The sequence below is a fragment of the Anopheles cruzii genome, chromosome 3, assembly GCF_943734635.1.
Source record: "Anopheles cruzii chromosome 3, idAnoCruzAS_RS32_06, whole genome shotgun sequence".
In the NCBI taxonomy this organism is placed as follows: domain Eukaryota; kingdom Metazoa; phylum Arthropoda; class Insecta; order Diptera; family Culicidae; genus Anopheles; species Anopheles cruzii.
Genome location: NC_069145.1, coordinates 22,737,503 through 22,762,388, shown reverse-complemented (window position 1 = coordinate 22,762,388; position 24,886 = coordinate 22,737,503). Strand labels below are relative to the sequence as shown.

At 55.8% G+C, this 24,886-nt stretch overlaps 1 protein-coding gene across 1 annotated transcript in view; it reads left to right on the top strand.

The window, feature by feature from the left end:
* Positions 1-2,333: 2,333 nt before the first annotated feature.
* The window catches only part of LOC128273456 (homeobox protein homothorax), a 142,703-nt gene continuing 120,150 nt past the window's right edge, over positions 2,334-24,886 (top strand). The window contains exons 1-2 of the mRNA XM_053011422.1: positions 2,334-2,469; positions 19,570-19,823. Coding sequence (XP_052867382.1) covers positions 2,455-2,469; positions 19,570-19,823 — 269 coding nt within the window. The 5' untranslated portion in view covers positions 2,334-2,454. The remainder of the gene's footprint in view (positions 2,470-19,569; positions 19,824-24,886) is intronic.

The following is a 24,886-nucleotide window of genomic DNA, read 5'->3' as shown; positions in this document are numbered from 1 at the left end:
GGCGAGTGCCGTCGTCCGGGTCCGGGAGAGAGCGTGTGGCCGACTGACCGACAGAAACGGGGCAACAAGATATATTACCACCGCCGTCATCGCCGTCGTCGCGGAGCGCTATGGAAATTAATATCTTCTAATCGGCGGTCGGACCCAAACAAACCGCCGGAGCGGCCATTTTTTACGGCCACGGTGCAGCAGCAGTGTGTGCAATTTCACATTCGTCAACCCGGTTCGCGCGCGCGGGTTTTAACGCATTTTTACTACAATTCGGTGTGGCCAACGGAAGTAGAGAGAGCAAGCGAGAGAGAGCATTGCGTGCCGTACCGTGCGTGTGCATTGTTCCGTTCGCGATCCGCGTTTCTTACCACGTTTTCTTCCCACTTTTTTTTTTCCTTTCCCCGGTTCAGTTCCGGTCCCCCCTATATTGTTGTCCGCGCCTCCGAGGACGCGTGATTTCGGCTCTAGCGGCGCTGGCGCTTCTGTGTTCTGTGTTGTGTGAGTTCGGGTTTTAGTTCGATTGTTTTTCGCGTTCACGTGTGTGTTGTGTGCCATTGCGCGCGTCGCGGGTCCGAAGCAAAGAAAAGGGAGGAAAGCCCGCCACTACACTGGAAGGCAACAACAACAACAACGACAACCAGCAACACCGGCTTTATGCGTGCGTGCGTGCGTACGTGAGTTCGAAACTCTGTTCCCAATCCTCATTGCGATTGCGGGGCGCTCTGTGATGTGAGTGGCAACGAAACCGGCGGCCAGCAGAAAGTTAAACCCTAGCAGGCCTTTAGCAGGCAGGAGACTCGCTAGTACGCAACACCTATTACTACTACTACTACTACTAGTGCTACTGCAACAACAGTATACGGCATTTTTTTGCAACAACGAAAACCACCAAAAAACCAAATCAAAAAACAACACAAAAAATTAAAAAGAAGTAGCGACAGAGAAAGAGCGATCGAAAGAGCGAGAGAAAGGGTCCTGCTGCTTATCATCACCCATCATCACCCGACCGACCGAGGAGGATGCTAGATCATCGGTTGCACGCAAAACACACGGCCGAAGCAGTAGCAGCAGCGGTGATCGCAGAAGCCCACGACCAACGATGATGGTGATGCTCTAACAAACACTGCGCACTCGACTTTAACTACAAAACCAACATACAGAAGGTATACGAAATTGTAACGCAAAGCAGGCCAACGCAGGGGCGAACCCGGTAAAAACCACACCCGACAACAACATGAAAGCGTAGCTTTATTTTTAAGCAAAGAAAGTTTACCAAAAACAAAAACGGAAAACAAGGAAGCAACCAACGGAGACCCTGGGCCCCTAAATCCTAATCTCTCCACGCGCACACGCACACCAACAGCAACGCACGGGTCCGCGTGCAACGATCCTGCAGCAGCCGCAGCATCAACGATCCGGTGCGCCGTTTGCCGGCGAAAGATGCTCTCCCGGAGCGTTGTGTAGTGTTTTCTTCGCCCCCCCGCAAAAACCCCCACCCGCCATAATCGTCTTCTTACCTGTTGTTGTTGTTGCGTCGGTTGTTGGGTTGTTGTTTAGCCTCTCTCTGCCCCGTGCGCGCGCACCGCCTCGCGATCGACGCTGATCGGTGGTGAAAGTATACGAAACTGATGATAGATTTAGAGCGGTCCGCCGGGCCTGAAAGTTGCGCCGGGAGCGAGCGAGACACAGAGCGAGTTATATATACAAAGAAGAGCCGGTAAACACACACAAAAAGTTGTAGCGATCTAGTTCTATAGGATCAACGTGCGCGCATGCATTAGCAGCAGAAGCATAGCAGATATACATATATCCATATATAGAGAGAGAGATACGTTTATGTATACACGCACGCACACGGACGCGCGACGCGACCAAGCTCGAGTTTGGTGAAAACAAATATTGTTCGGCTAAATAATAATAATCAAGAGCGCCGGCAGTAGCAGCAGCGGCAGCAGTAGCAGCAGCAGGAGCAAGTGTATACGAGATCGCGAAGATCCTAGATCAGCAGAACATCGACGCGGCGCACAATGAATTCTTCGACTGTGACGATTGTTGTTGGCGGGCGCCAGGACGAGTAGAAGCGTCCCGTGTCCCGTGGCAGTCCCCGATCTGCGGATCTGCGGTGGTGTCCTGTGGTGTTCCATTGTTTCGTGTGCGTCTCTTCGTGTGTGAGTGAAAGTGCGCGGCTTCCGCGCTTGTGTTACGATCCGAGAGATACGATCAGAGAGAGCAAGAGAGAGCGAGAGATCCCGAGGGAAGTGTTCTGTATCTGTATCTGTATTGTTCCCTCTTGATTGTTCTTGATGCCGGTGTGCAATTGTGTGCAAAAGTAACAACGAGTGAAGCGAAAGAAAACCGCGATCTCCCGAGGGCGGTGGCCGGAAACCAGCATAGCGACCACCACATTCCGCCAACGAACCCCGCCCGCCCGCCGGCAACGAACACCCGCAACGAACAACACACATGGCGCAGCCTAGGGTAAGTGTGAGTGTGAACCCCGAGGATCCCCGAGGATCCCCGAGGTCGATGGGTCGATCGGAGATCGAAGAGGACGGAAGGAAGGAAGGAAGGTGGGCGATCGGCCGGCTCGTCGATCGTAATTTAAATGCAAATTGGCTGAGCACAGCCAGCCTCTAATCTGGGAAGGTCCCGGAGCTTTTTGGTCCGGCGGCGGCGGCGTGAAGGCAAAAGTCGGTCGTGGTAGGCAAAACCAATTCTTGGGACCTCCTGGAAGGTGTGTAATGGGCCGCCTGGAGAGCGTCCCTTCGAGGGTACGGAATGGGCGCTGTTTAATTTTATTTGTTAGTTTTACGCACGGCACCGTAAGCAAACTTTGCGGGCGAGAGCCGATTAGGACGAGGGCCGAGGACGGACTGATTGGATTTCGGAGACCAAGACCGACCGGCCAAGGGATTTACCGCTGCGAGGCTGCTGCTGCTGCTGGGAAAGGATCGCTTTCTACCTGCCGCAGCAACAGGATCACCTTGATCGACTCATAAACCTCTCTCTGTCTGTGAAGGTCGGGGACACTAAAACCCAACAACTTCTCTGGTCATAAAACGGTTGGTAGTCCGGACGAATGTTGCGCCGTGATGGTGACACTTCCCACACACACACACACACACACACTCAGAGGAAGAGGTCCCGAGCGGCGGGTGGATAAAAACGGGTGAAGAAAAGGTTAAAACACACCGGAGCGCGCACCGAGAGAGAGCGCAAAATTAACTCCGTTATATGAAAGGTGACCTCCGATTTTTGGGCTGGCGAGGTCGTAAACTTGTCATAAATCCCCCGCCGGCCTCTCCCACTCTCTCTCGAAGAGCTGTCCGTGTCACCCACGGTGGTCGTGGCACAAAAATGTTTCGCACAAATCAACGGAGGAACGCCCGGGACACGGATTAAGGCCGTGGGTCCTTCTTCCAACGGCATCAGCGAAGTGTGGTTGATGCATCTCCCCCCACCCGTCTGCGCCGCGGCACCCCCGGCGATAATGATGGCCGGCCACACCACGGCCGGTGTGTCTTGTCATATGCCACTGACCCTGGATCTCTTTCCCCCCCTGGTACACGGCACATCTCGTTCGCGTCCCGTCATAATTATTACTATTTCGTGACGCGGCCATACTTGTTTCGCACAAGTGGCCCGCGCCGTCGTCGTCGTCGTCGTGGGGTATCGAGTTTCAGAGAGCGAGCGAGCGGACGAGCGAGATCCCCGGATCCGTGAATCCGCGGCGAAGGATTAAGGCGAACACGGCGGTGTGCCGAGGTTATTCTGCTTCGCCTCCCCTTGGACGGTCGAAGCAGAAATCTGGTCTTCTGGTCCCTGCTGGTTGGGACCCTGCCTAGAAGTCGCCTATCGCCACGCTGCAACTCACCGATGATGTTGGGCCGCCGGCCGGCCGGGGTCGTAATGATGATGATGTACGGCGACGGTACGGTGTGTGCGTCGATGTTTTTGTGTCTCTAATTGAGCCACGATTAGTAACTGGCAAACAACCGAACCCCGCTGCCCGTGTTATTAGATGCGTGTCTCGGCTGGATGAATCACATTGGCCGGCCAGCGTGGCTACGGTGACTCCTACGCGCCCGGCAACACACAAAGGCCGACGCCGACGACGTATTTTTAGGCCACCGGACCCCGCAGCCGGAGATCGTGTGATCGCGGGCCGTTCCCGTTTTGAGAATTTCCCGGCCCAGAAGCGGTTCTCTTGATGCAGCGCTTCTTTTTCCCCCCCAAAAACCCTGCTGAGAAGTCTTCATCCGTCCGTCATCTACTTGCCAGAATCCGATGCCGGGTTCCAGAGAGTGTCGACCAAGAGCGGAGGGAACCGGCGGTTTGAACGACTCATCTCATTTTATGTGGCACCATTTTCCCGTGGATTTTCCCGATCCGCCCCGAGGAGGGGTCGTCGGGCCCGATGTTGTCAATTTGCAATATTCATTCCGAGAGTTCCGCTCCCTCTCGGATTTTTCCCGCTTTTCCTACGGCGTGCCGGGGCGAAGTGTCGATTTTTGATAGCAGAGCGCCCTAGCGCAGTGCGTCCTTATTTTTTTCCCGTCCGCTGGTACGCGCGCTGTGAGAGCCTCGCTTTAAATGATTATTATTCGGTGTGGTGCCTATTCCGCCGATTGGCAACAGATGGCTGCTGGTCGTGTGCAGCAGTTTGGACGACGGCGACGAAGTGCTTAGGATGGAAATCGCGTCGAAATGGGATGCGTGTGCGTAAAAGTGTGATGAAATGTGCATTAAACGCGAAACCGGCGGCGGCGACACTCGGTTGACGGGTGGTTGGTGTATGTTTTGATGAGCGAGCGCCCCCAATAAGCGGGACTCGCCATCAAATGGGAGATCATCTTTTTTAAGAGCCCATCACCACCACCGTCGGCGAGGAGGTTACGACCTGTGAAAAGGTTGGTTTATGCGCGACATCTTGTGGGAATTAAGATTCGGCAGGGCTTTAAACACAGAGTAACCTTGGGAAGTCCACCATAGGATTTTGGGAGCCGAGTTTTTTTTTCTTAAGCGGATGACTAGCGAACGGACGATGCCCAAAAACCGGCGAAATGAATGTTTGTGCCTCAGTTTTACAATTATCAATAACAGTTTGGCAATTCTTTCCAAAATCGATATGATTTTATCGAACAGGTATTTAAGAGCTTTTATGGAGCCGAGCCAATTCTATTCGAAATGCATCTCATAGCATCTAAAGGTTAAAGGCGTTCAAACACGGTACAAAGTGCAGTGCCTACTGCGCTTAAGCACAAGAGACTTCCACAGTACCTCTTAGTTATTTATTTACTAATGTGGCACAAAAAACAACGGAAACCAGTTCTCTTGAATTATTGTGGTTTGATGCATCAAGAGTTCCGGTCCGTTCTTCTAAGATAAAAAAACATCTTGATTCAAATTCCTTGTGATTTTTTTGCATAACATTTTCGTGATCAATTCGTGATCATTTTATCACAGACTCTACTCATATTGTTCTGCAAGAACCGTACCGTTTGCCTGACTCAACACCTTGTTACTTCTGGTTATTTGCTGAACTCAACAGGCCGCTTCCGTGAAAAAATAAAACAATAGTGCACACCACAAGAGAAGAAATAGCTGGCCTGTTCTTCTTGCACTGGTTAATGGACATGTCGAAGTTCAGCACTGGCGAAGCACGATTATATGCTCTGGCAATAGTCCATAGTGGGTCAAGACTAGAGAACGATTCCCAAGAGTAGACATTCAATTCAGACACCTTCTGATAGTCCGCTCAGGTGCGGACATTGGCTAGTAAGAAGGGGCTCCTATTCGAGCAGTTAGGAGCTTGAACATGAAAACAGCGGCCGAATGCCGACCACGAGACCAACGCACATTGTAACATGGCAAATTATTGTATTGGAACTAACTTGTCTTCAAGAGCTGCGACTCTAGCGAAACCGTCTCCTCAAAATTACCAACATTGAGTCAGAGTGTGTCAAAGCAATTTCCCGGGGTTTTCTTTTATTAATTTGGAAAAAAGGAAAGCAACAATGTTTGTGGTGAAAAATGATGAAATATTGGCGTCCACACTGTATTATGTTTCCAAAAGTGCGAATCGAAATCGTTGTCCTGCAACAAAGAACCACCAGAAAGAAAGCAAATCCGATCCGATCCTGAAGCAGTGGAACTCTAGTGAATCCGTGCGTGCGTGCTGTGTTGTGTGCGTAGCGTAGTGCATTTGTGTGTGATGTCGAAAGTCGTGAATTCATCGTGAAGTAGTGAACCGAACGCCGCGAATTGTTTACGGGCTGCGTCCACTGGCCTTAGGCGTGTTTTCTGAGTCCGCCCGACGGATCGGAGCGTTCCGCGGCCATTTTTCCGACCGGCGTGGCCAAGACGTTGTGATGAGTTCATTTTTCCACGGCGTTCCGTTCCGTTCCGTGCGTGCGTGCGTTTGCTATTTTATTTTTGAATAATGGCCACTCGCGGGCGGCGGCGGCCAGAGTTTCTCACCTGCCCGCGGCGGGGTGTTCGATTATCGTTCGCCCCGTTCGCCCCGGTGATCGATTGTATACACACACCGGCTGCCGCCGCCGCCGCCGCCATTTTGACGATAAACATCAAGAATATATAAATTATTATTTGTTTAATTTCCAACGGCCCCGCGCGCCACGCACCCTTTTTACGGATGCTGCGGCTAGAAATGGAGTGAAAATGGGAACAGCGAAGCCAGAGAAGTGTGCGCTTTTTGGGGGTCCACTTAGGGAGTGCGGCGGCCCAAACGTCCCCCCTCCGGTTCGATAGTTTCGATAAATAAAACCCGGCGGCAGCCCAGTCCCGAAAAAGAGGCGCACGGAAGCGCGCGCGGCAGTCTGAAGGAAAGGCGGAAAAGTCGGAAAAGACGGAAAAGTGCGTTCCGAGCGTTTCACTTTTCCGTGTGGAGTTTTGTTAATATCCACAACAAAATCTTTTAAACCCCGGCCCGGCCCGGCGCAAAGGGGGTAAAAATAGCTTTCACGGGGCCACAATATGGCACCCGGCCCCGGCCGTGAAGGGGGCTCGGTGCGCCTCGGTTCCGCGGACCCCCACCGTAGTTAATCATCGCACGATCGGCCGGGCCGGGGAGAGAGCGAGAAGCAAAAGCGATGATGATGATGATCGAAGGGGCCCCCAAAAAAGATAGATTTGTCCGTGTCCGTGTTGCATCACACACACCGAAGCAGGAATCGGGGCCCCCCGGATCACGGATCACGGATCACGTGGATGGTTGCTGTGGATGGTTTGGATGAAATAAATGTTCCGCCGCCGACAACGGTGGAAATCGAAAGCCCGGGCCCGAAATTCAATTACTACTCCTCCGGCCAGCCAGCCCGCCAGCCGCCAGCCGCCAAAAGAAGGGCGATAATTCAAATGTTGCACGACGGCGCGGACGGAGCGCGGTCCGCGGTTGTCGATCGCTAACTAAATGCCGCCGTTTGTGCCGGACGCGGGATCTTCTTCTCGCAGAGGAGAACGGAATCAAGAAATGTATAGAGGAAAAAAAAAGAGGCCGAGGGCCAAGACGTAAACCTTAATCCGTGTGCCACACATTTCTCATCGTCATCGTCGGCCGCGGCCGCGGCGGCGTCGTCGTCGGCGATGATCCGTTTTGTGTCGATCGCGCGTTGCAATGCCGTCGGGGCGCGAGCACTCGCTCGCGGTTCGGTGCCGCTGGAAATGGGGCGCACATTCCGCGGCACGTCGGCGGCGGCGGCAATGCACCCGCCGGTGGCCCGGGAAGTGTCGAAAGTAATATGCGCCCGCCCGACCACTAGTGATCTGCTGGCGCGATCGAAGAAACAGATGATTCTGCGGCCCACTCGGGGCGACAGTCACGACGAACCACGGGGTCACTGTTTCGTGGGGCCTGGGACTTCGTCGTCCGAGTCCGAGTCGTCATCGGACGGTCCGTCGAAGAGCCTAACTTCTTCGGAAGGCGAGAACTCCAAGAAGTGTTCCGAGTGCCCACGGGAGAAGAACGGACGCGAAGAAGGAACGGACGGGAACGCACGCACCACGGGAGGGACCATCATCCGTCGGCGGCGGCGCACACTTAAGCGCACGAAAGACACACATAACCACACACACGAAATACATATAATTATGAGGTATAAAATGACACAGTCGTAAAAGTTTATCGCCGTTTGATGGCTGATGGGGCGAAGAAAGGGCGTCGATCCTTCGAATGACAGGGTGTGATTCGGGACTTCATTTGTCGACGGCGAAGAACCATCGCCCCGGACACCGATATGCAGTTTAAGTAATTATTATATTAGTAAAAAGGGCCGACGACCTTCCGAGGAGCAGCAATTTCGGCACAGGCCAAGGTCGTCCTCGAAGAGCCACTCGAAGAGCTCGATTTGCGAGCCTTCCAGATTCCGGAGATTTGGAAGATTTAATGCGGGTTTCCTGTGGACTTTCCGAGGGCTGCACCCGGCGGGAGACCAGTCCAAAACCCGACGGGGACACACCCAGGAAGTAAATCTCCAACGGTGCACGGTGCGGTGGCCTTCTCGTCGATTCGAATCGATCGGCCCTTGGCCTGCTGGTATTGGTCCGACCGACCAACACACTAACTGCACGATTGCATTGCAGTGGCGGTGGTGGTGGCCCCCGGGGGGCTTACTGGCAACACCCGGAGACAGAGCCTGGCGGCCACCGAAGGTGACATAAGCGGCGAGCGGCTTAGAATTTCCGCGAAGAACCCGCAAGGGCCGGAGCCAGGTGACAAAACATACGTTTCCGAGGGGCTTAGCTCACTTTTATGCTCCCCACACACACACAAACTGTGGAGTGTGTTAGTAGGGTGTCCCCCGCGCCAGGGTCCCTTGGGGTGGTCCGTCGAATACCTGGCCGCAGGGTCGAGAGAGGTTGTTGCGGACAACATCTCGTGAGTGAACACATAAAAAAGCCCACGCTCGGGGATCCGCGGAACGTCGCGACGGCGATGATGGTGCACACGATGGCCCGTGTCTCCGTCCGGGAGTAATATTTTATTTCCCATCTTTTTTTTCGTCCCCCCCCGCCCGGTGCCGTTTGTTGCGTCGCCATTAACTTGATTTTTGACAATCTTAATGATGTTTCTTCGTGCCGACGACGACGACGACGACGGCGGGCCAGGCGTTTGGGTGACCATTTTGTTTTATGATCCTTGTTTTCGCCGCAGGTCCGAGGTGTCGGAAAGTGTGTCGCTGTCGACCACACGACAACGACACGCGGGCCAGAGACCAATAGAGCACCGACCGTGGGTCGGTCGGTCGGTGGGAAAATTGGTGTTCGTTGCCCGATTTTCCTCTTGGTCGGCTTGGCGTGAATTTTTAGCACTTCAGCCGACGACGAGCGGGCCCTCGAAACTCGCGGCTCGGGTGGTGGCCACCACCACACTCGGCTCAGCTCAGCAGAGCAGCAAGTGTGTGGCCAGCATCATCATCAGCGTCATCCGCGCGGGGCCCGTTCAATTGACGACAATTCTGCTGGTCCTTCGCCGCCGCCGCCGGGTCTTCACCGACACCAACGCCTAACGATGGTCCGCGCTCCGTGTTTCAATTGATCAATTGGGGTCCGCAGCCTCGCGGCACACTGAGCCGAGGAGTGCTTCCGCTGGTGGCCGGTGCTGGGCGACACCCAGCCAGCACCACCACCAGCAGCCGGCCGGCCGGCCGGCTCGAGGATGAAGCTATCATGTCCAATTTTAAACACTTCTGGTGCGCGCGGCCCCGAAAATCCCGATCCCGGCGGCGGCCGAAAAGAAGGAGCCCAGGAGTCTCATCGGAGGAGTGCGCCTCAACGAGCTCTAATCGTTTGCTGGATTTTGTTTGTTTCTGCGCCATGTTTTTCCACTGGGGGCCCCGGATCGCGGCGATAAAGTGCGTGGCCTACGCGCGCGCCCCTTCCGCGCTTGTTCCCTGTGTGCCCACCCGAAAACTTATTTGTGGACGACCCACTCGACGGCAGCGACGGCGACGGCGACGACGGTCACTGATTGTCGAATATTATTTTATCAATATATATGCTTGTTTGCCCAATTTCCCGTCACCCGGCCGTCGTCGTCCGGTGATTTGATGTCCGGGGACTTGGTGAGCCCGGTGGGATAAACAGCGGAGATAGCGCGGAGAGCGGGGCCTCAGGTGACAGCCACAACCACAACAACCACCGAACGAAGCACAGCGTGTTTCGGGCTCGCTGATAAGCGATTCGGACCTAGACGGCTAGATACCAGGACCGTTCCGCGGCGGGCCCCCGCCCGGCCCCATCCGGATTGTGTTTGCCAAAGTTATCGAGAGCGAGCGAAGTAGGGCTAGAGGGCGATTCTAATCGCTTGCGCTCTACTCCCCGCGCACCGCTCCATGCGGTGCCACACGATGGCGGAGTCCAAGTTCCAGTGGACCGACCGAGCGACGTCGTCAGCAATCGGCGACACTAATTTAGGCCGCCCGTTCTGGCCCCGAGACATCACCGTTGAGAAGTAGCTCCGCGAGGGCCGGGGAAAGAGTCGAAGATAGCCGTGGCCACCGACGGTGACGTGTACACGGTCCTCGGCTCAAGATCCAAGATCCCGAGAGTTGCGCCAGCGTAACGTCACGTCAAACTTTCTGCGAAGCGATTTGTGGTTCGTCCGGGGAAAAATCACAGACAACAGCGACACAGACAAGCTGCCCGAGTTGTGTCCCGATGCGGAAGGATGCGTCCCGGCTCACTGTGTGTGTGTGTGTGTGTCTGTCAAGTGGTATTTGTAATTGTACACTCTTCGGTTCCCCAATTTAATTCCCTGCCAAAAACCCTTATTAAAGCCAAGCGAGCTCTCTGTAAGGGTCTGGCTCGATGCTTCCTCCGATGGTGGGCTGGCGGGTGGCAGGGCACGGGGACCACCAGCAGCACCCCTCATTAGCCCACTTCAAACACGTCAGCTCCAGAGGGAGCCTATTTGCTGCTGATGTTGCTATTACACTTGCGTTGGGCGCTGCGTGGACCAGCCCGGGGCCCGGGGACCCGGGGACACGCCAGGGCCTGGGCCTGGCCTGGCCCGGTCTCTTGCCTGCGTATGGCATGTAAGTAATGAATTTCAAAATGGCCGAACGGCGGCACTGCCACACCACCCTAAGGGGCCACGGGCCGGATTCGGAATTGATTGATGATCCTTTTTGCTCTCCCGGACGGACGAACCGACGGACGAACCGACGGACGGTACCATTGCGCGCGCCACGCCACGCCAGGACCTCGTCGGGTCGGGGCCCAACGGATTCACGGTCCCCGGTGTTTGTCTGTGTGTGTGTGTGTCGGTTGTTTTCTTCTTTTCCGCTTTTTTCCGCCATCCGGTCCGGTCCGGTGTTCGGTTTTCGTTATCTTTGGCCGCCGGGCCGTGCCGACATTATTATTCCCTTCGATTCGATCCATTTAGCTCCGGCAGCCAGCCAGCCGGGGGAGAGAGAGAGACAGGGAAGGCGGCGCACAAACACACGCATGCGTTGCGCTTCACTAAGGACACACACACGCGAGCACTCAGAAGGGGTACTCTCGAGGGCCGGCCCAGGGTTGGTCCTTCGCAAGCGCCCGAACATCCTCGAACGCTAATTCCTCTGAACCCCGCCGCGCGTGTTGCGTGAACCGCGCGCTCGACGGCGACGAGGTCCTAGTTTTGTATCCCCCCAAAAACGCGGCACAAAGCGGACCACAAACCCCTTTCGAACGTGTGTTTGTGTGTGCGAGAGAGATAAAGGAACGAATTAAACAGAACACACACACAGAGACAGGCAGACAGTGGAACTCGCCCTTTTTTCAAGCCTCGCGCGCACTCGTAATTGTTAAACAAAGCAGCAGCAGCAGCAGCAACAAACGGCGAAAAGGATAAAAAGGGAACCGAAATGGAAGGAAGAAGGACTCACGGGCCGGGCCGCTATGCTAATTCAAGTTCAAGCCAATGGCGGCCACCGCGCGATGTAATAAAAACGGCTCCCATCGATCGATCCGACGGCCGATCCACGGAGCTGAGTCAGCTGGCGCAGGAGGGGGCCTTCGAGGCTGGAGGGAGGGTTGCCAAAGTGGTGTCCCAAAGACAGGCCGGGTCGCCATGAGTCGACACATTCTCCGGCGGCGCGCCGTGCCGTTGAATGTCCTGCCGTCCATTAAAGGACCTCGCGTGTGGGTCGCGGGTTTTAAACCACCAGCTCAGGGTTCCCTCCGCCAGGACACCGTTGCTCGACGGGCACATATTCTGCCAACTCATCCAGTGCCCCGGATGATAACATCCCCGGCAAAGGATCCGGCAACCAGGCCATGAAAAGCATCGTCTCATTGTCGTCCTGCTGCGCGGTCGTCCTTCGTCGTCTGGTCGGTGCATACTAGATGCAGTTGGTTAAAGTGACGGCCGGACGCGAACGCTTGAAGCGAACATCGCGCGCCCTTCTATATTATGCACACTGCCATATATAGCCGCCGAGTGGTCCGCGTATTCCGCTTGCCGTTTGTGAGCCAACCCAGCCGGCCTGCGACCGGCCTGCCGGTTGTGATTGGCCGAGGGTCCCCACCACCACCACCGTCACCCCGCTCCCGGGGGCCCCTTCCTGCGCGGCGGTAATATGCGCAGCAATTTATGGGCGATGGCGACCGGGTAGTAGTACCGGGAGTTCCGAGAGTGAACCGGGGAGGCCGCCCGATGAATATTTAATGTTGCGTGAATTATGCCTATTGGAAAGTCGTTGATTGTAGTTTAGGTATAAATGTTTAAAAACGTACAATTATGAGGTTGAGGCCGCTCGTGGCAGCGACTAAAATTCCTTGCCCCCTGTGGACCCGGGACCCGTGGGTTAAGTGTCCGGTGGTGGGCCGGGGTACCACCACCATGCCGTCATGACATGACGTGACACGCACGCACCTGGCAGCCCCACGGACCCTGGACTTTAACCCCTCGGCCAGCCGCCGCGATGAAAGGTGGTGTTGGCTGCGAACTCCGGCACCGGAACTTGCGCCGAGTTTTCCCCCGCCTGGTGTGGCGGTGCCGGCGGTATGTGGCGTGGCATAATTATTGCCCATTTTGGCACAAACACCGGCACACCGGCACACCGGCACAAGGGGAACGGAACGTCGGGGCATGCGGGTTTAAATGGATCCTCTCACCTGCGATTAGCAGTCGCCGCGCTGTCGATCGTTTATTTATTACATGTCATCGCGCGCTCCCCCCACCCCGCACACACGTCTAGGGCCCAATTATTACAGGCCACCTGGTCCTCCTCCCCCGCCTGGGCGTGGGGCCATCCGTTTCCCCTTGGCTGGCATTCCCAAAAAAGGACCGTCTGGGGGCCGCGAGCGCGCCGCTAAATCCGTCCGGAAGTCGGAGGAATGTGTGGTGTTTCCCGCCCCACCAGGAACCCGGAAGTTTTGTCTAGGGCCCTTTTTTGGGCCCTGCTTGGGCTATAATTGTGCATAAATTTTGTGCACGGATTTTTATTAGTGTCCGCTTAATGTGTCCCCGCACGCACCGCACGCAATGGCTGGGATTATTCGTCCCCAGCCCGCCCGCCGGATTTGTTTGACTTTTGCCCTCCCTCACCGCGCGAAGTGGCCACTTTAACTTTTGCTTCCTCCCGCAGATTGTGGGCCCCTCGCCGTCCAATTCCTATTCAGCGGCAACATTTTTGCGTTGGCTTTGCTCTGGTGGATCTACAAACCGGAAGCCCCGGAAACGCGCAAAATGCGCCTAATGGATTCTGCGATGGCCGAGGCGGGAACGTTGGCAAGCCCCAGCCTCTCTTTCTCTGGGGGGACCGGGCTTTGGGTGATATAATTAGTTAATTAAAAGTAAATTCTTAACTTTCCGAGCCAAGGCGCTTTCTTCGCGGACACCCCCCCGAAAGATGCTTCCGGGTGGTTCCGGACGGGAAGTTTTACCCCACGGGAGGGGGTGGCACTTGGCCGCCACACAAATAGCAGGCTGAGGCTGATAGCGGCAAACACCCAATAAAGTTGAGCCGCCGCGAGCTCGAGCCTCGAAACTCCTCCTCAATTTGCCGCCCGCCCTTCGCGAGGGCTCTCATTTGCATAATTTTGTTTTTAATAATCCATTACAATGGCCACCACCGCCTAGCCGCCCACCCGGGGGCCCTGTGCTCTTGAGGTCGGCAGTCGGCGTCGAAGAAAGGACCACGGAAAGGAAAGGTGTGTAACGCATTCCAATTATGGCCTCCCCCCCGCCTCGACGGGTGGGTGGTAATTCTTTTCGGGGCCGAGTTTATTGAATTTTATCCCTCCGTCGACGCCGTGGCTCACCGACGTCCAATGGCGAGTCTTTGGAAAGAAAGGCGCAAAATGGATTGCCACCTCCAAGGTGGTGGTGGCGCAGAGAGGACGAAGAGATCGCCCACCAACCAACCTAAAACCCCCGGGGGCGTTAGATCAACGGGCGACGGGTTCTTTGGGCCGACAGAGACAGAGGGCCGCGAGCGCGCGCGCGCGTTAGCATCGGTTCCGGCCATCGGTTCCAGATATTATTGCACAATATAATACATAACAACCCCTTTCGCTGTGCCCCACCGCCACTGCGGGGACGTGAGGGGAAGGTGGTTGGCCGGTTGGGGGGCGGCCACGTTGGAGCGCGTTTTAAAATCACCCCAATTGATTGGATAACCCAACTTGACCCAAACCGACCGGCGGCTCCTTCGGGCGGGCGGAGGTATTTTATTGGGCCCCGGGTTGAGAGCTGGCGGGGTTGGGACGGCGGGACCACCACCAATAAACTCTGGCGGCCATGGTAGACGCGCTGGCTCGCTGGTCTCGGATGGGTCCCGGCCTTTTTTCGTTTCGGCTTCGGCGAGAACCGACCGAAGCTGACCGATGACTGGTCGGTTTTTGGGACGAGGAAAAAATCAATCACCCGCCCGACCCGCCGGCCAGTGACATGCCAGTTTAGGGGGCGCACTCCCCCCCCCCCCCCCCCTCCTTGGCCACACCCTCCGGCAATGGAATTTTTGTTTGCGAAGCCGCGTGAAAATCGGATTTATGAAAATCATCTTCAGAGGCGCGCGATCCGAGCGCGATCGACTTGAAAGAGTCACAGGAGAGCATAGCCCAGCCGAGGTGAGGCGAGGCGAGGCGAGCCGGCCGGCAAACAATCGCACACAGTTTTTGTGGAATCAATTTGCGGCCTCACGGGAGGCCGCCACGGGCTTCGGCAACTTGTTCTCGGGGGCTCTCCTCGAGTACTTCAATCAAGAAGGCCACGCCAGACACAACGAAAACTCGAAGCCCTCTCCTCTCGAAATCGGAACCGGCCGGGATCGATCGGAATCTTGAGAATGGCCCTCGAGAAAGCGATTGAATAGAGCACCACCGGTCCATTTTGGGCCACTTCACCGTCAAGAGATACACCACATCTCAGAGATTGGTGTTCCGATCGTTGTCCCTGACCGGGTCGGGGGACTGGGTGGACGTAAACAGCTCAATTGTGGGTGCCGAAAATCACCGCATAAGTAGGCGCTCGATGGCGCTGCTTAGAACAAAACAGACACCCCTGGCCCATCTCGGCCGATCGGGATTTCCAGATAAGATGGGCCGCCGGGTTCTCTGGCCGAAAAACCCCGGGAAAAAACACACACCCAGGAACAGGATGCTTCCGGGGGGAGGTTAAGCGGGCAGACACCGTAATTGGCCATTTGGATGTGCTCCGGTTGATTGGTTGAAAATTGGAAAACTTCTTGAGGCGGTCGCCATTTACACGGCGTCTCGAGCTCCAGCTCGTTGTCACTGCGTTCACTGTCACCGATAATGCGCCCGTTAATGCGTGTGTGTATGCGTGGGGTACGATTCCCAATTTGCTCCCGGGAACGTTCCCTCTAATGTTATGCAAATCTTCCCGGACCGGGGTGTCCATGGTCTTTCATTCGGCGCGCGCCCTGCTGGATCCGATTTTTCTTCAGGAAAATCACGGCCAACGCACACACAAGGCACACGACACAGAAACAACAAACCATAAAAGCCTCCCCTCCCCGGGAGGACTTCCGGCGGCTCCTTGGTCACCCCGGGAACCGATTTCGGGGGGTCGGGATTTCGGGATCATAACCGTCGTCGCCACCGACGCCGCCGGAGGAGGTTTGTATTAATATCAATTACTTGACTATTTACTGTCCGAAAACCCTTTTCCGAGTTCCGAGCCGCCGGTAAGAGGGGTGTCCTGGCCTGGCGTGGAAATTTGACCGCACCGGGGACGGTGTGTGTGGGACGACGGTGGTGGTCACCCCTTTCCAGAACACCGTCGTGTTCTGCCAGCCAAAAGGACGCCGCCGTTTCGATTTCGGATGCGGGTCTCGTCTCCTGCCTCCTCCCGAGCCGGACCGGACCGGGCCATTTGTTCTGTACAAACACACGCACACACACACACACGCACGCGGGGCATTCCAAATCCGTCCCACAAACTTCCAGCGCGCTCGGAATTAGTGGTGTCCTCGATTTGGCTCCTCTCTTTTGTGTGTCCACGGAAAACATGAACGTTTTCCCTTCTCACGGCCCCCGTACTTCCCGTGCCTTTGGCCAGTTTGAAAAATGACTTACCCGTCGCAGAGACAGAGAGAGAGAGAGGGAGAGAGGGAGTTAAGAGTGTCAAGTAACATTCGTTGATCGCTGCATTCGCCGTCGCCGTACGACGAGTCCGTCCTCTCTCGGGGGATGATCTTCAGCAGATACAAGACGTGGCCGAGGTCGAAGTACACACATGTTTTCGTGTCCTCCCTGCCCACTCTGGCATCAGGGGTTGGGAGGGTTGGTCGCGAGGGACACCCTGTGTCCTCTCGACGAGAGACACACGACGGGCGACGGCCTCTATAAACATGGCTCAAGACGCGAACCGCAATTCAATATCTGGTCGCATCGCTCGGCTCGGCGTGTGTGTCACATACACATCTCGGTCGCCCCCCCCCAACCCTCCCGCCACCCTTCTTAGCTGGGTTTCCTTGGTGTCAAAATCCGGAGCCGGAGCATAATCAATCATCAGGTCTTCGGTGCCCCCGATCGCTCTCGCTTGAGTCCCGGCCAGGCTTTGAAGGGACCAAAACCACACACACACACACACACAGACGCACACTACAAGTTGTTGTTGGTGGTTGATGGTTGTTTTTGAGGGTAACTAATATTTTTCGCGGCCAACTCTCCCCGGTGGGAAGATTCTGGGAACTTCACCCCGGTCGACGCATCTTCACATTTCGCTGACGTTCCCGCCGGCTTTGCTTCTTCCCGGTTCGCGGCGCTCATCACCAAAATGGTGGCCCCGGGGCTTTCGGGACTTCGACAGCCAGGTTTATGTCATCAGCGGCCGGCGGTGGAATGTTGTCGGTTCGGTGTGAGAAACATGTGCGTCGCCCGCGTGTTGCGTTGCGCAAGCCACAAACCACTCTCCCTCGCTCGCGGGTGAGTTATGGGCTGGTCCCGGGTTTTTTTTCCGGCTTCTTCTTCGCGGACGGCCACTGACAAGTCTAACGATTTGTTGTCGAGTGGAAATGTCAGCCCGGGAATCATAATTACTGATAAGTAACAGGCAATCGGTTTCGAAATCGAGAGAGCGAGGGAGACAAGACAAATTGCCCGATCGTTACTCTAATCCCCTTTTGTGGTGGGAATCCTCTCGAAGGAGAGCGAACGAATTCGAAGACGACGAGAAAAGACATCCGCTCGGAAGCTGCCGTTGGGACCTCGAGTGTAGAGTTCCTCTTACGCCGTGTGTGTGTGTGTGCACGGGAGCGCTTTTCCGGCTCGACGGCTCCGGCTCCGGGCCGAACCCCTTGCCCGCGGAACCGGAATAACGATTTGTAGCCGGATGCTCAAGATCCCTCCAGAAGGTCCTGCAGCCCGAACCCCGAATCCTTCCCCCCAGGGCGTGTATGTGTGTGAAGGAACTGATTGTTGAGCAGCTACTGGATTGCAGGCAAGCGACAAGAGCTATCTTCCGGCATTCGGCATTGTGTGGACCGCTTCGCGAACCAGAGCGCGCTACGCCGGAGGACCATCTTTTTGTGGCGGCCCCTTTTCGTGTCGCGGCGAAAAGGGGTCGCGACTCCGCAGGGACCTTCGGGACCGACGGTGTGCGCGAGGCGGATTCTTTCCACTGAGATTTCCACGTTTTTTTCCACGTAGCTGGGCCATTGTGCCCGAAACCGGAAAATAAAATGGAGTTTGGTGGTGGACTCCGCGCGCCCGGTAACGATGCATAACGATGCGGTAGGGAATCGACCTGAAGAGGCGAAGAGAGAGGCGGAGAGAAAATGCAAGAAAAGGCCGGGAAAACACAAACATAAAATGAATGTTTTTCAATTACGACGACGACGACGAGCCGGGTCCTACCTTGGCGCGTAATGGAACCGCAGGGTTCTATCCGTTCGCTAGCTGGTTGGTTGGTGGGCCACCCTACCCCCGCCGAAACTGTCATAAAAACGGGTCGCCGGGAAAATAGATACACGTTCCGGCCACACACACACACACACACACGCAATTCTGCGGGGGGCCCTCCGTTCGGTCGGTGAAAAAAGGGAACAAATCGAAAAACCAATTTGATCCCACCACCGCTCGCTCCGGGTCTCGGGACCGGGGGGCCGGATCTCGGGCGGCCGGGGAAGGACAATTTTCACGACTTTCCGGCAACGATTGTCAAACCCACGCACGTTCCGAGACAAATTTAAATCCTTGCGCGGGCGCGCGAGCGTGGAAAACCCCCGCCCAGGAAAGAAAGCCACCACCCGCTGAGTGGGGTTAAATCTGGCGCAGGGGTCGTGGCGCGGTGGAGGGCGACACAAAGTGAAAAACGGCTCATACATATTAATTTCATACGGCCACACGATTCGATTGATTATAGAGCACTCCCCGGAGGAGGGAATCCATCGAGAGGAGGGAATCCATCATTCCATCGCACCGCGTGAGGCCTCGCTTTTGGGCGATGGCTGCTGTCTGCCTGTCTGGGTGTGTGTGTGTGCGTGCTTTCTTCTTTCCCCCCGCCGGTCCCGGTTAAAGATGATGGTCTCTTGAGGGCCGCTTGATGGCTCGCTGGAAGCGATAATGATGCTCTACTTAGAGGTCATTTCAGCGTCAGCGGATGGCGCGACCTCTCGGCCGAAGAAAAAGATGGCCGACGGGGCCGGGTCGAATCGAATCGTCCAGAGCGAGTTCCCAGCGAGTTCGAAACGGGCGGGAAGAGAAAACGAACGAGATTTGATGCACGACTGACCCCACGCACACGCAGACGCAATGGGATCTGGGGTCCACGCGTTGCCCACTCTCAAGAAGGCCTCACGCACAGCGCGAAACGACAACATTATCCACTTCATCATCCACCATCGCGATCATCATTCTAAGCCTCTTCGAACCCCACGTGGACTTCGTGGACCTAGCTCAGTTGTGGCTCAAGTCTCTGTGGTCCACAAGTCCGGCGAAAGGGCACTCAACCGATAATGGTGGCTCGCGCAGCAACCGCAGGGCGATCCGCGGGTCGTGATCCGCGGGTCGGGCGCGCAATCGCGCCATTTGACCGGTCGCGCATCCCGTTGTTGTTGACGCCGGACACACTCATATCTCTCCCGTTCTTTTCCGCTCTCTTTCCAGTACGAGGATGGCCTCCACGGCTACGGCATGGACGCGAGTGCGGCCGGCATGTACGACCCACATGCCGGACATAGACCTCCCCCGCTGCCCGGCCTGCCATCGCACCACTCCCCGCACCTCAACCACGCGGCCGCCGCCGCCTCGGTCGGCATGCACGGTTATCACGGCACCTCTAGTCATGTTTCGCCGGCCTCCGGTCACATGGGCGCAGTGCAGCCCGACATACACAAGCGTGATAAAGAAGCTATCTACGGGTAAGTCTGTTGGCCCCAAAACTGCCACCAATCCCATCCGATCCGATCTCCGCTAATCCACGCGATCGTGTGCCACAGCCGACAAAATCATCACGCAAAACAAACTCTCGCGACGCGCGGACCGCAGACGCACGCGCCCACAATCTCCCGATCAGTTCGTTCGTCAACGCCCCCGGGATCCGATAAACCACAACCCCGGGCCGTGGAGGGGAGAGTCCTTTCACACTTGCGTCTTCGAGGTCCCAAGGATCCCAATGGTCCATTAAAAAGCGATAAATCATCCCGCGGCCAAACCGTTTCGGGGGGGGCCCGAATCCGCATAATGATCGGCCAAGGCTCCTCGGCGAACGAGCAGAACGAGATTATAGGCCCCACAGCCAGGCTGCACTTTTTGTGCCGCTTTGCAACAGCTGCTGCCGTCTGGGGTCCGGTTTGGGGGTCCCAGAGCCAGATCGAGTTAAGAAATTTAGAAGATCCACAACAAAAAACGTTCGGTCGGGCGATAAACGCTGATAAAAAGGATACACAAGATGACCGGGACCAACCGAATCGAAAAAAACCCCAAAGCAGAGATTCGTGTGGATTAAAAAGTCGTAACAAATCGCACAACACACTGACGACGACGACGACGACTGACGATAATGATGATGATTATGAAATTGTGTAATAATACCTATTAAATTAGGCAAGCCAGCCGCTCCCAGCCTTAAGGCGGGCGGCCCGGGGGGGTTTGCTTAGGGGTCTTTGGGGCCGGCTTTTGCGGCGCGAAGACACCGTGAACTATAAATTTAAAATGTGATCAATCTATTAGACATAATTACAGAGCCACGTTCGTTCGTTCGTTCCTTTTTTCGGGTGTCTGTCTGTTTGCGCTTCGCTTCTCGATCCCGTGCAGTTCGCAGGATCGCAACTCTCTTTTGTGCGGTTCCACGGTTTTTGTGGCCAGCTCCAGATCCAGTTGTTCGTCATCTGGATCCGCTCGAATGGAAGGATCTTCTCGGCGCGAGGCGATCGATCGCTCTGCAGCCAACCGTCACTCAGGCCGCGCGCATATATTGATTGTCTAAGCCCGTTCCCCGCGTTTTCGGGGGCCCGTGTTGCGTTCGGGTTTTTTTTGTCTTTTTATTTTTTCGGGGGTGCGAAAGAGATAATTATGCTCGATAAGTACACTACACGGGTGGGTGGCTCGGTCCTGTCGTCGGGGACCGGGACCGAGGCCGGGGACCTTCCGAATAATAATAACATCCGAGCAACAGCAGCAGCAACTAACAAAAAATGGATAAATAAACCCAAAAGGCTGCACAAGCAATTTGTGAGCGCGTGTGTGTGTGTGTGCGAGTGGTGGTCCTTCGGGGACCCTTGCTAGGGGCCCCATCATTATCCCATTAGAGCCCGCGTGTGCGCCTGCACACACAATCTGATCGACCGATCGCCGATAGAGAGAGAGAGAGCGAGTGCGCGGTCGGACCGCAAGACAGGCAGCCTTTTTGTGATACACAGACACACATTATTCGGCCCTCGAAAGGGTGCATAGAGCAGCAGCAACAGCACTTTCGTATGCGGTTTGCGTCCGGGTTTTTTGGGACAGTTGGCTCGCTTTTTGTGTGTCCTTAGGTGTGCCTGCGCGTGTGTGTGTGTGCAGCGCTGACGGAGGAACGGTGCCACTCGCCCGGCGAGAGAATTGATTAAATAAATGGGCCCCCGAGTGCGGAAGTGATCTTTTAATTTGTATGCTTTTAATGCTGCACACACCCGCCCACCGGATCGGAAACGATTAGGAAATGAGTGGCCAGCGGCACCCGGGACACGGGAAGGGAGCCCGCTATTAGAGCATTGATGGATAAATGATGGGTTTCGATAGGGTGCCCAGCACCACCGGCGGCATGGAAAATATGTTCCGAATAAAAACAAAATATAGGACACGAAACAAATGGTGCGCGCTGTGTGGGTGTTGATTGTAGGTTAAGCAAATGGGAATCGGTTCCGCGGCACCCTCCTCCTGGGCAGCGGCACAGATTTCTCTTCGTCATAAGTCTCCGAATAAGCATTTGAAATTGTGTTTATGTCGAATGCATTTTCTGATGCAGTCAAATCTGTGTTATGCTGGCGCCATTGTCGATCGATCAACCGGCGCCCGTTATCGTTGACGGAAGTTTATTTAGCGACCCGTAGACTTGCTGCTGCACAATCGTGGTGTGTTAATATTTATTCGCACCCCAAGTTGGTTCTGGCGATCGGCAAAAAATGCACACACAAAAAGAAAGGCAAAGTTTCAAATAAACAACATTGAAGCGTGTGTCAATAAGCGGCGCAAGGTTGCAGGAATGCAGCCACGGCAGATAAACCCCGAGTCGAGTAGGTGATAGTAAACAAACGTTTGAATCCCGTATGTTAATCAATCTCCGGCAGCAACTTCATTCCCCGGCCGGATTCGATCCCTCCCCCCGTTGACACATGTTCGCGGGACGTAACGGCCCCACGCGGGTGACGCCGGACTGGGTGTCCGACATCGCTTCTCGATCGTAAAAAAGGCAAGCGCGAAAGCGACCTCCGTAAGCCCCGTTTTATTGGCCCCCGACAAACCGCACTTCGTTGACAAGGCTTTGCGACTTTTATTTCGCTCGTTAAACGCCAACTCCTGAAACGCCATTTCCTGTTCGCCGACAATAATCTGGAACTAATTCTTCTCCATTCCGCTGGGCTGGGCTCTGGTCCCCGAGAGTTTATTTTTGGCCCGGCCTGCCCGGCGCATTTCGGGTTGCATTTCCGGTCCCAGCAGCAACGGCACCACTCGAAGCTCGACGCGAAGAATGACGGACGAACGGAGCCGGAGCGTTTAAATGCCAAAAGTGTGTGGTTTCATTAAAAATTCATACTTTATGTATGACAGCACCCCAGAAACCGAGGAGACAGAGTGAGCGAGAGAGAGCGAGAGATCTCGGTTGCCGTTGTGTTCCGCTGTCGACGAGGTGCGCGCTGATGATGAACCTGCTATGCGGTGATGATGCTGCTGCCAACACCAAATGGCATTTCGCGGCCCGAGGTCCCGGGGTCTTCCTGGCGAAGATCTGACGCGGCTCTTGCGTGCTGCGGTCTCTCTCCCGAAGGTCCAACAACCCGACCGATGTCTGGTGTTGGTGTGACAAGGTCTTCTACCAACACCGGGATCCGGGGGCGAGCGCGATGCGCGATCTGATCTGGTGTGTGGAGTCGGTCGGTCCAATGTTCCAAGTCGTGCTGGCCGGGTGCTGCCGCTGCAATTCGCGCGCGCACGCCCTTGATCATCTTGATCGTTTCCTCTTCGTCGACAGACAGTCGGAGTGTCTTGCTCTGGGTTCCGCGATCTTTCACCGTTGTCATAATGCTCACTCCCGGCTTGACAGGGTTGACAGTTCAACTAGTTCGCGATCTACGCCTGGGCACCTGAGTGTCGCCGCTCTTTCGTTCCATCTCTCTCTGAAGGTGTCTCTTCGGTCTGGCTAACATTCGATTACGGTCGCCACCCACTTGAGGAACGCGCGGTTGGCAGCTCGTTAGAATGTGATTCACTACGGCTCCCTATCGCGTCCGCTTTCGCTTCGGCCTCAAGTGTTTCAAGAGGGAAGAAAATAATAATAAAACGTGCAGTCTGCAGCAGCCGCAGCAGCAGCAGCAGCAGCAGCGGTGCACCGAGTGCAGCAGCAGCTGCAACCGGGCACAGAGCAAAAAGAATAACAAACCCCCGCGGCGGCGGCCACCTCGGACGACCTACACACAGCAGCGGTCTTCTTCCGTTCTTCCGTGCGCATATGTGTACCGGCAAGGCAAGGCATGTCCAGACAACCTCGGTTCTTCGTTGGCCACGGCTGCACTTTGGCACTCGGCGCGCTACCGCGGACAGACACCGCCGGCTAAAGTGGCCGCCCTCGTGTGTGTGTGTGTGTAGAATAAAACACGGCACCCCGGCCGGCGGCCACAGCATCTCGGGCAGCGCAGAGCACAGCACACATCGTTTGTGCCCTGCCCGGGCCGTAGAGCGCTGTGTATATTTACCGAACACTTTTCCCAACATCGCCAGAAGGGCTCTGCGTGGTGCGGTGCGCTGTGTGTGTGTGTCTTGTGCGGCCATCGCCGTGGATTGCATTCTCCGTAGCCTACTAGCTGCGGGATACCCAACTAAGTTGTGGTGATCTTGAAGATGCAAATGATTTTTCAAACAAAATCTGACGCCCGATCGACGGACGGACGGCCGGGGACTGTTGGTGGTTCTTCGGAATGATGGCCCAGCCCGGACGCACGGTTGTTGCGTCGTCCCACGGAGAGAGTGGTTTATTTTATTTCTGCAAACATTCGCCAACGCTCCGCCGTCGATCAGCGCCAAGGAGGCGGACCCAGAAGCGAATGGCCTTCCGTCGCCCCGGTGGTGACGCACGACGAATCACAGATCACTCCGACTCACGGGCTCCGAAATGCATCGCCGGATGCAGTTGATTGCTCGCCAAACAATCGCCAGCCGGCCGCCATTCGTAAAATATCCTACAAATTACATAAACAACACAGGACGAGCCCCGAGAGGAGCCCCCGGGGCCGTACAATATTTAGTGACATTATCAAAATATTTACGTACGCTGGCGTCGGTGTCGTCGTCGTCGTCCGGGTCCGTGTCCGTGTCCGCGTCGTCTTGGCCGCTGCATCCGAAACGCGGGCGCGCTCCGGCGCATACACTAAATGAGGTGGTTAAGCTGCACTCTAAACATACGTCCCGGCTCCGGCGGCCCCGCTTCCGATGGCGATGAAGTGCCTCCGACCGTGGCTTCCACCCCCTGGCTTTGTTTACTTGCCACGCGGGCCTGGCAAGGCCGGCCGGACGTACCGGGAAGACACACGGTCGGGGGCCTCGGTCGTCTGCGTCTGCGTCGGTTCGATCTGGTCTGTTTATCTCTACTAAACATTCGACACCGTACACTAATAACGTACCGGGGGGTTGCCTACCTTCGCTGCCCACTCTCGGTACGGATACCGCCTCTTGGCCCCGTTTTGGGACCGGTTGACCGCACAGCAGCGCGCCCACGGAGCTGCTCCGT